General features: G+C 38.2%; 1 protein-coding gene across 1 annotated transcript in view; it reads right to left on the minus strand.

Annotated features, from left to right (window-relative positions):
• Positions 1-9,822, minus strand: part of LOC107697299 (apoptosis-stimulating of p53 protein 1-like) — a 34,214-nt gene extending 24,392 nt beyond the window's left edge. Inside the window, exons 1-2 of the mRNA XM_016498023.1 lie at positions 9,464-9,822; positions 8,865-8,960 (exon numbers count right to left, since the gene is read on the minus strand). Of these exons, the coding sequence (XP_016353509.1) occupies positions 8,865-8,873 (9 nt within the window). The 5' untranslated portion in view covers positions 8,874-8,960; positions 9,464-9,822. The remainder of the gene's footprint in view (positions 1-8,864; positions 8,961-9,463) is intronic.
• Positions 9,823-11,653: the final 1,831 nt, after the last annotated feature.

An 11,653-nucleotide genomic window follows, 5' to 3' on the forward strand; every position in this document is an offset into this window, starting at 1 on the left:
ACTCCGCTGTGCGCTATACAGAGAGTGCGACCATAACGTAGAGACAGAAATGACATGCCGTTGTGTAAATAAGATAAATAACATAAGGCTATTTAGTTTGTTTAATAAAAGAAGTTATAGACCTGGGCCCGTATTCACAAAACATTTTATCTTACCACTAAGAGCTCTCCTAAACAGCAGTAAAAGTTTTTAGCTAAGAGTTTTCTCTTAAAACCTATTCACAAAGCTGCTGAGACAAACTTTTACTAAGGAATAGACAGAAGTCTTAAGCTAAGAGTAAGGGCGGGGTTGTCCTTGTTGCAATGGATGATGTCAGCATACTTACTAACTATGCACACAGTGATTGGGTGATAGCCTCTATCAGAGATTTATTCATAGAAATATTGCAGAGCGCAATATTATGTTGTCGACATTGCCTAATAAGCGCTCAAGCGCATGCAAAAAAAGGCTTGCCACAGCGCACCGGCAAATATAATAATCGCAGTGCTGGGGGGCGCCCCGGACCAGGGTTGAGAAACACTGGTTTAAGAGATGAAGTCGGCGACACTGACTCGTCATCTCCGCAGAAGCTATGCTTAAAACAAATCCCCAGGCAAAACTGAAAACTAAATTTACAAAAAAAGAAAAAGGAAGGAGAGCAAAACCTCATTTAACAAGAAAACTGAGCAAAATGCAGCCATCTTCCAAACATCCACACTGCTCAGTCTGCTGTATGTCATTTCCTCATGCATGTGTGGAGCTCAGCACTACAAATGATCAAAATAAAGTAGCCTAAGCCTTGAAAAATACAGCCCTTAATTACATTACATTATAATTAAAGCCAATGTTTAAGGGACTAGAAAAATCAATTTTAATATTTTAAATATATTAAATAACAATATATTTCTAATCATAATATACAGAGAAACATATTTATAAACAAAGTGGTAATTGATCTAGAATTAATTTCAGACTGTTTGTTAACCTATTTTTTTAATAAAAGAAATTCCTCTGAAAAGGGTGTTAAGACATACCTGAAAGAATAGAGATGAGCGCAGCCGGATGACATTAAAGGATTTTACCTTTATTGATTATGCAACATACTGCTGCAATTACAGACTATCCTCATTCCTTTCCTATCAGACACACCCATTTACATTCCCTTATGTTCAACCATGCTGTACTTACTATTTTTTTTACGCTTTTTGTGTGTGAGTTGGTACCCTGCCTGGTTTAGGCCTGTCGTGGACAGATGACTCCTGGAAGTTTATATTCTGTGTGATCATTAGTTTACAGCAGTGACATAAATCATTTTTATCCCCCCACTCCACCCCCAAATTGATTTCCAGGGGCATATTTACTTCTAGAGGCAATTTTTTCTAACATTATTAAAAGCATGCATCAACTTTTATTTCAAATTATTACATTTATTCTTACATCACATTAAAATAATAAGACACTATAGGGATGTTACCTATCAAATTAAACCAGTGTCAACAAAAGCCATATTATTACTGCATCTGAAATGTCATTTAGATGCATTTACACAAACTTTTTAAAGCAGTCGTTCTCAACTCCAGTCCTCGGGACCCACTGCTCTGCACATTTAGTATGTGTCTCCTGTCAACATTTGGGTACCAATTGAAATTACAAAAATAACAAATTTTATATTATATTATTTTTATATTAATTTAAACAATTATCAAACAATTATATTCATTTAGCGCGCTCAAGTTCACAGAATCTGAGACAGCAGAAAGCGCATCCTGTTTGCTTTCATTATTTTACTAAAGCGCAACGTTTCGTTGTTATTCTGAGTGCACACGAATAAACGTATTAGTGTAGGCTATATCTTTAGAGCTTTATAATTCATTATCTTCTCGTCGATCCACCAGTTCACATTTAAAACTGCGTGTTTTCTGTGTAAAAATAAGGGTTTTTGGCTTTGCTCTAAACAAAGAGCAGAAGGGCTTATAGACCAATTACGAGTAGACGTCACAGTTACGTCACTTGCAGCTTCCATGATGGGCGTGCATCCTGAATGCTTACAAACCGGTAATTGGTCTATTGAAAAATGGAAATTCATTCTCTGCCAGCAGGTGGCGCTTTTCGCCCGTAACCGCAGTAAACAAAGCAGTGCAGCACCTGACTTTGAAACTTGCAGCACTCATATTTAATCAATTAAACCATAGCCTTTTGAAGTGTAAGCTATATCTCAATTTACATGTATATTTAGTTTTTTTTCACTGTAGCACCACCTGAGTCTTCTCCTCCCATTTCTACCAGTGATCATCGTTTCCTTCCAGCAGTAGCCTACCTGCGCACATATCAATAGCATCCCTGGGCTGTAGGTTGCTAAGTTGAGGGAACAAATGGGTTGAAATTTGTATGCGTTGATCGTGTGAGAAAGATGCGTTTCATACAAGATCTGGCAACTGGACAACCTTGGAATTTGTTAACGTGATTATTCATATAATGAGGTTTGGCCCATGCAAATTACGGGGAGTTTTACCGGAAGCGAATGTAGCAAACATATAAAACATGCCCAGTGGGATTTTTTTTATAGAAAGATTAAAAATACGGGAGAAATACGGGAAAATATTTAAACGGGATGATTGCAGGATAGAATGGTAAAATACGGGAGAATCCCGGGAAAACGGGAGGGTTGACAGGTATGGCCTCTTATCTGACACACTCAATTCAGTTCATGGATCTTTTTCCTAACGAGCTGATGACCTGAATCAGGTGTGTTAAATAAGGGAGACATACAAAATGTGCAGAGCAGTGGGTCCCGAGGACTGGAGTTGAGAACCACTGGTTTAAAGCAGCTCTCAAAATACTGATATTTTTAAAGATTAAACTAAATCAATCTACAAGCAAGTCCCTGTCAAAATGAGCGAGTCATTGAATCATTCATTCAAATGATTTATTCAAATCAGCTGACTCATTCAGAAATTAAGTGTGACTGTCTTAAAGGAACACTCCACTATTTTTGAAAATAGGCTCATTTTCCAACTCCCCTAGAGTTAAACAGTTGAGTTTTACCGTTTTCGAATCCATTCAGCCGATCTCCGGATCTGGCGTTAGTACTTTTAGCTGTAGCTTAGCATAGATCATTGAATCTGATTAGACCGTTAGCATCTCGCTCAAAAATTACCAAAAAGTTTCTATATTTTTCCTATTTAAAACTTGACTCTTCTGTAGTTACATCGTGTACTAAAACCGACGGAAAATGAAAAGTTGCGATTTCCAAGGCCGATATGGCTAGGAACTATACTCTCATTCCGGAGTAATAATCAAGGAACTTTGCTGCCTGGGTGCAGCAGGCGCAATGATATTACTCAGCGCCTGCAAATAGTCCCCAGCTAGGTAACTTCCAACGTGACCGGCACTAAGTTTGTGTAGTTGGTTATGTTGATGCAAGTTAGCCTATTTTCAGGCGCTGCGTAATATCACTGTGCCTGCTGCACCCATGGTATAGCACTGCGCCGATGTATCAGAGCTTGCTAAATTTACCCGCAGGAGTTATTAACTGGTGTGGCAGGCAAAGGGAGTAAACAAACTCATCACTTATCCACATAGATGCTCTCTAAAGCCTGTGTTATACTTTCCGTGTGAGCAATTCGGACGCGTACACGGACAGCACAGACGTGGACTACTTTTATTTATACTACAGAAAGCATACGCTGATGGTCCGCTCTGCGGACGTGTTCCATACATGCGTAGTAGATTGGCTTGAACAATAAACAAACATGTGAACAAACAATTGGCCAGAGTTATTGCACATCTGGCGGTCTTTATATTGTTTTATCGACGGATTTTACAGGTTCGAGAAGCAACGGGCTTCTTCACACAGCTGCGCAGGCGCAGTAGCCTACAAGTACACGCGGTCACAACAAAAATGGGGGCCCCCGCGGATGTCCGCGCAGAGCCTCCGCGCACCCTCTCCGATGACAATTTTTACGTCACGCATACCATAGCGGACCCTTGCGGACTCGCGCACGTGGAAAGTATAACACAGGCTTCAGACAATCCATAGAGACTGTGGCGCAGGTTCTGAATGCATCAGTGACCCTGTTTTCAGCGTACTAGAATATGGCGCGCTTCAGTAAACAGTAGACAAATTAAGTGCTTTATTATATACACCACAGGAGCGTTTGGGGATGTGTCTCTCGAGTCTGTGTCTTTGACCTCTACTGATGTTTGATGAAGTATGCTCTTAGATCTTCTCATCTACTCAGATTCTTGGCTTACACATTGCTCTAGTTCTCTAGATACAAATAGCCACTAGGCAGTACATATGTAGGCATTTCCCATCATGCATCTGCATTCCTAGCATGATAGAGCAATCTAGGTCATGGAGGAAGTCTCAGCATGTAGGCTCTTCATCACAGTCTTAAACTAAAAGTCCTATGCAGGCTGACTATGGAAAAAACAGCTTTCTCACAGTTCATTTAAGCAGACTGAAGATGTCTTTAGTATTCTAGAGAAACCAAAGAAATACATGCCATTCTTCATCACTCACTCTGTGTAGTAGTTATATGCACACCTGTGTAGCCCCTGAGGTGTGCAATGTAGATGGTTTTACATACAAAGAGTCAATGAGGCAAGAAGTTAATTCACAAAATATAGGACCATAATGTAATGTACAGCTCTAACCTTATGATGAACTCAACCACACCCTTCTGTGAGTTTGCCGTTTACCCCTCGTTTGGCTGTTTCCATGGCTGTCAGCCAATTGCAGCACAGGCAGCTTAGAGGCCGTAGCTACACTTGAACAATGCCAACATCAGCATAGAGAGAAAGTGTAGGGGCTTCAGCAAGCAGGAAACTGAACCTAACATCCTTTGTTTGAAAGCTGCTGCAGATAATCATGCTTTCAACAGTATACAATTAAGGCTATAGTTTGAATCAATAAGTAGAAAATGAATGGTGTGGTACCTAAAAGCCATTTTGCACTTAAGATAAAAGCAAACAAATCAAACATTCTAACAACTAGACTGTAAAAAAAAATCAATTTAAGACCACCAACAATAGACACTCCATGTTACATTGTTAAGGCAGAGTCACATTTACCATTGTTAGCCGAAATTCTGTGCGTTGAGTCCTGAGTTGAGTAAGGACAGAAAATACCCTCCACTTAGATTTTACATCACATTCAAGATTGTCATGTGAACTCACTGTGCTGCTTGGTTTAAAAGTAGGCCTGGGCGATAAAACGGTATCGATATTTATCGACGGTACACCTTCTTCAATATCGATAGAAAAAATGTTCGATATAGTGCACAATATAGGCACGTGCTATGAGTGACGCAGACAGCACACGAACACATGCTGAAATGAGTGTTGTGCCTGCCTGTGATGAGGAGATTGTGAATAAAGGATGAATATTAGTCGAATTTAAAATAAACATTTGCATATGAATGTTAGGTGTGCATCAGAGAGCGTCATCAGTGGCATGCGAGATGCAGTGATGATGTAAGTGACGTTGTTGCATTTTAATGTTTTGTTAGTCTAGCCCACGAGACTAATATTCATTCAAAATATTAGAGAAATATAGAAGCTCAATGCGGAGAAGATCTTGATTAGGTTAAAACCGAAACCAAGCCATTCACACAGAACGCATATTCAGCGCATTTTTAGACGGACAAATATGACTGCTGCACTCGCGTATTGTTTATGCAATTTACGAAATTATATTTGATTTTTATAAGTTCATTTAGACGTTATGCAGGTTTTTATAGAGTTACTTCCTTGCGTGTAAATGTGCTGCGTTATTTTGCTCATTGCACCCTCGGGTGGCCTCGGGAGACAAGACAAAAGTTTCTTTACAACCCATTTAATCTGCATATAAAACATTAGAAATGAGATATGTTTAATTTTTATTTTGTGTTTGATTGTTAAAACAAAAAATATTTGTTGTTTGTCTCAATAAATTGTGTTAATTTAAAAACACAGTGGTTAAATTTAAACGTTTTTTTCTATTGCTTTTTGTTTTAAAAAAGGTTATAAAAATGTCAATAATTATCGATACCGAACGATATTAAACATTATATCGTTGATAAGGTTTTAGCTATATCGCCCAGCGCTATTTGAAAGTGATGTCTTTGTGTTTCTTGCATCACTACAGAAGTGAAAATGGACCTTTCTCATCCCAAATTTCATTAATGCAACCTCACCTTCATACTGTTGCATGTTTCCCCTTTAAACATCTTGGAAAAGATCTGGGACAATGTGTGCAGTTCACGGCCATCACAAAAGTTGCAGAAACTAAACTTCTGGCTAAAACAATGTTATAATGATAAACCACCCACAAAAGCACAATGTTGCTGTCCCTGAAGCTTAAAGTCTTTTCCACATTCTGCTCCAGCTTGCAGACAGTCCAAGTTCCACATACAGCACAGTTTTTCGTAAGCGATTAGAACACTTGAAAAGAAAGGTCTTAGTACTAGAACAGATCATCCATGTTCTCACTTTAAAAGACAGGTACTACTGAGATTAGGCTCCCACCGACCATCAATGGCAATATCGCATCAAAAATTAAAAACTAAACCTACAAGACAGACTGAAACGCACGTTTTTTTCTCCATAATCCATATCAGTACAATCACATTTTACTTTGTTTCGTCACAAACAATCAGATCCCTTCCACACTACAGCAAAACAGGATATTATTCAGATGTCATCAAAGGATGGTAATCATGACTAGCAATCTGCTCTCTGCTGAAAAATTCAGTTTGGGGACACATTTGAGTAGCATTACAGAGGAAAACAGAAATATGAGCATACACATACATTTGACATGGTGCATGGGTTACTAAGTACATGTGATGATTGTATATCGATTTGTCAGTGAATTAAAAATAAACAAAAACAAACAGGTGGAGGATGTTAAAGCCCTTTAAAACCTGACAGAGATTTGACTGGCGCCTGAATACCATGAGGATTCTTCTAGATAAGGTTAGCGTGGTAGGCAGTGATTACTTAAAGGGGTCATCGGATGCCCATTTTCCACAAGTTGATTAATGAAAGGTCTGTAACATAGTTTGGTTAAAATTTCTTGGTAGTGTAAAACAACACCGTTTTTACCCTGTCAAAACAGCGAGCTGTTTTCTTTCATGCCGCTTTAAATTAAAATGAGCTCTGCTCACCCCGCCCCTCTCTTCCGAGCTGCTCTCTGAGAGACGGTAAACTTTAGCCGCATTCATCGTGAAACTCGGTAACTAGCACATTATTAGGAAAGGCCGTTTGCAAAGATTCATTAAAAAAACTTATACTCGCTTCTTCTGGAGGTGAAGCTGGATCACAAATGATTCGCACCAAGATAGACGCATGTAGACGCAGGTAACTTAGATCGGGGGAGCATTCCCTTCAGAAACAAAAGTAATTCACTGCGTCTTTAGCGGCTCAGATGTCGGGAGTAAATGATGACTGCTATGTTCATTATTACATCCAACAACAAAACACCTCAATCGCTTAGGAGACATTCTTGTCTACATTTGCTCCGGCATGAAGCCATGGTGGACTGTTGACAGCTCACTCAGGACGGGTCAATGCTGAAACTCAATCAAACAATCATGGGTGGGCCTGTCTGTGTGACGTCACACAGACAGGCTTCTGAGATTGGCTCGATTTGAGGAAGGGGAAATGATTTAACGAGATTAAAAAAAAAAACACTGAGTGGCTCTTTATCATTATAGGGTGGTTGTCTACACACACTGCCAACACACATTTCAGTTCAAACAGCTTGTAAAAGTGCATGACGCATCCGATGACTCCTTTAAACTGCGATAACCTAATAATTACTCAGATGATCCACATCTGTAGAGGAGGCAGTAAAATACTATTTTGTTGGAAAACGTAAAATGTTGTGGGTTAAATGTGCTCAACAAGGGTAATGTTTAATGATATGAAGCTTCCTTTGGAGTTAATGTGTGATCTCAGAGTAATTCACCTGCAAGGTCTAAGTGCCCATGAAAACACACTGATTTTCTGTGAAACTGTTTTGAAATAAAACAGATTATGAATACTAAAAGTCTTGGTAAACAATTATTAATTCAAAAATGCTGCCTAAAAACAATCCTCACATATTTAAATGGATGTGCATCCTTCACTATTTTAGTTCCTACAAATATGAAATAGTTCAAAACTTAAATTAAAAAACAGCAATAAAAACAGAAATGAACAAACATTACAACAGCATTTGTATGTTTTCAATGTCGCCAAGCACCAAATACTAAGACCCTTTGAGAACTGAGGGAGGGACACAAAACTGTCAATAATAATTTTGCATTACTGAAACTATTAAGCCATTAGTCTGAAAAAAAAAGAGAAAAAACATTCTCTTAACGAGCAACAGCACATCAGCATCATAAAACTAATAGCTGCCATTAGTGCACAGAGAAAAAAGGTGATTGACTAAAGCCTTGTCACACAATAAAGTTCTGTTTTGAAACTGTTCTGTAATGAAAACTCATTGTTTGCCATCTCAAACAGAGGTATTGTACTTAAAAAGCTAAATGATCAGTGAAACAGCAAACGGCACAGCATGAGGCACAGTTTTTGCACTGTGGATATTCCCATCTCATTAACAGCTTTCCGAAAAGAAACCCCATTATGGATCCCCTGGCAAGGCAATAGGAAGCCCACAATGCCTCTCTCAGCAATGATCAAAAGTCAAACGAAGACTTTCACTCTAGTGTAACGAACCAACATACTGTACGCACTTTCCAAAATGTAGTAGGTTATTTAAAATATACTATAAACACAGAAGCTGTAATAATCAAACTGATGCCTCGCTATGTGAACCGTAAAAATAATCTGACAGACACAATATTGGTAGTTATGACTCACTGCTGACAAAATAAATGAAAATGAATACTTACAGGCATCATTTTTGCTTGTGTCAGAGGAACATCTGGTCTTCAGCTTCACTGTGCCTTTCACAACATCCACAAGGTCCAACCCGAGATCACAGCTCTCTGTAAGTCAGGAAAACAACTTCATTTGCACTATCACTGACACATGAATGTCCACAGCACCAACAAATACAGGCCAAACAGGCCAAGGCTCTGTGCACCGTGTTATTTTAATTAACCCTTTAACGTAACAAGCAACTGGTTACAAGCAACATCTCCTTTAACTGACCAGAATTAAAGAGAAGCTTTAAAAGACACGCTAAACTGGAAGAACAGCTGACTGTGAAATGGCAGATGTTTCTATACACTTACTGCGAGCCTGTTAACGCATTCTCTCCTCACAATGAATGACTTATATATATCGTGTTTTGAATCAAAACTAAGAGGGTTGAAGAACGTTTGTCACATTTAAAGACGTTTATTCCAAGGAGTTTTACTCCATCCGCCCTGTTCGTTTAAACATTGTTCTCACATCTGTTAGCCAGTTAGCACGAACAGAAAAACATCTAGCTGTGCTGTAAATGTTAATTATACACCGACGGTGGATAAAGCTACATTATACTCACTTGTCACGTGTAGATATATGCCATGATCTTTTAAAAAAGATACATGAGGTGTTCCTCGTATCCTTGCGGAGTGAAAGCAGCAGTGTCGATTAACTCGCGAGATAACGTTAGCTAAATGAGTTAGCCTGCTAGCCAGGTAAAACTGCGTTACGCGAAGCGAATGGGAGAAAACCAAACCAGAACTCGCGTATTCATCTAAATGTAGTCGGATATTGGTGTAATGTCTTTTAAAGCACCAAAATAAAAGCAATACAAGTATAGCAAAACAGCTAAAACTGGCTGAGGCGAATACAAGCAGCTCGCGCTGACTGTTGTGTTAAATGATGGCACGCGCAGACCTGGAATGACAGGAATGTGGCGCTTAGTGACTTATGGTTGGTTGTACAGTGAGTGGGGGAAATATTTATTTGATCCCCTGCTGGTTTTGTAAGTTTGCCCACTTACAAAGAAATGAAGGGTATGCAATTTTTATGGTAGGTTTATTTTAACAGATAGACAGAATACCAACCAAAAAATCCAGAAAAAAAAACACATTATATAAAGGTTAGGGATTGATTTGCATTTCAGTGAGTGAAATAAGTATTTGATCCCCTACCAACCAGCGAGAATTCTGGCTCCCACATTTTGGTTATTTGCCCATGTGGAACACAGATTAGTCCTGTCACTTATAAAAGACACCTGACCACACAATCTGTATTCCAACCTCTCCCACCACCATGGGACTGATATAAAGTTGGTTCGATGTTTGACATTTGTCAGAGATTCTGCCTCGGAAATCTTCAATAGTTCTTTAACGATTTAGCACAAGGACAAGAAACATAATGTGTTATAATTGTTTTCAAATGTAGAAGAGAACACACAATGTGTTTTATTTGTTTTAATCTGCGGTATTGTAACTGATAGACCTTATAATGTTAAAGTTCAGGATAGGGACCGTCTGCAAAGTGCAAAACCAAGAGCAAAAAGCACAATTATTCCATCTAAATGCTTCACTTGTGAAATGTATACACAAATCAATCTCAGATCTAAGGGGTGTGTCTTATTACTGGTTCATAAAAGAACATTTAGACGTAGATTTTTTTTATTCACAGAACTATAGCACAACAAAATCTATTGAAACGGAACAATTGAGAAAAAGCTTGCAAAGCATTACAACGATTGTGCAGTTTACCGCCCCCTAGAGGAAGATACTGCACTTATCTTGACCAAGTTTGACATTCAGAAGTTTAAATAAATTGATTTAGAATACACGCTATTTAATCAAATTCAAACCTATTAACATTATTTTTGTAAACATACAGCATTTTATCTCATCTTCAAAGGCTGTGTTTTGTTACTGGTTCATAGAATTACAGTTAGATATCGTTTGAATTTGCAGAACTATAGCACACCACATGCTATTGAAATGTAAGCACATACACCAATTACTAAAAAAATACAAATACTCTTTTATTTAAGCTTTATGGGATGTGTCTTGTAATTGTTTCCTATAATGACATTTAGATGTTGGTTTTATTCACAAAAGTGTAACACAACAAAAGCTATTGAATTGTAAAAACTGAGAAAGAGCTCTGGAAGCTTCCAAAAGAGTGTGCAGTACACCGCCCCCTAGAGGAATACATTGCAGTTGCTTCGACTGAGTTTCATATTCAGAAATGTGAATAAATAAATTAAAAATACACAAAGTCTGACATGTCAACTTTAAAGGGTGTGTCTTGTTACTGGTTGATAGAACAACATTTACATGCTTGTCGAATGCACAGAACTATAACACAATGCACGATATTGAAATGGCAACAAATACATCTATTCATTTCTAATAAATACGCTCTTCTGCCCCAATTCTAAGGGGTGTGTCATGTTACTGGTTCATGGAACAACATTTACATGGTGGTTTTAGTCGCGAAACTGCAACACAGCAAAAGCTATTTAAATGTAAGGATTGAGCAAAAAGCTCACAAAGCCATAGATTGTGCAGTACACCGCACCCTAGAGGAACATGTTGCATTTATTAAGACTGAGTTTGACATTCAAACTTTTAATAAATTAATTTAAAATGCATACAGTTTTCCATCTTAACTTCAAAAGTTGTGTCTTGTTAATTGGGCCTAAAAGAGCCTTAAAGGGGTCATATGATGCTTTTTTAAAGATCATTATTTTGTGTATTTGGTGTAACAGAATATGTTGACA

The sequence above is a fragment of the Sinocyclocheilus anshuiensis genome, unplaced genomic scaffold, assembly GCF_001515605.1.
Source record: "Sinocyclocheilus anshuiensis isolate Anshui unplaced genomic scaffold, SAMN03320099.WGS_v1.1 scaffold1578, whole genome shotgun sequence".
Lineage (NCBI taxonomy): Eukaryota > Metazoa > Chordata > Actinopteri > Cypriniformes > Cyprinidae > Sinocyclocheilus > Sinocyclocheilus anshuiensis.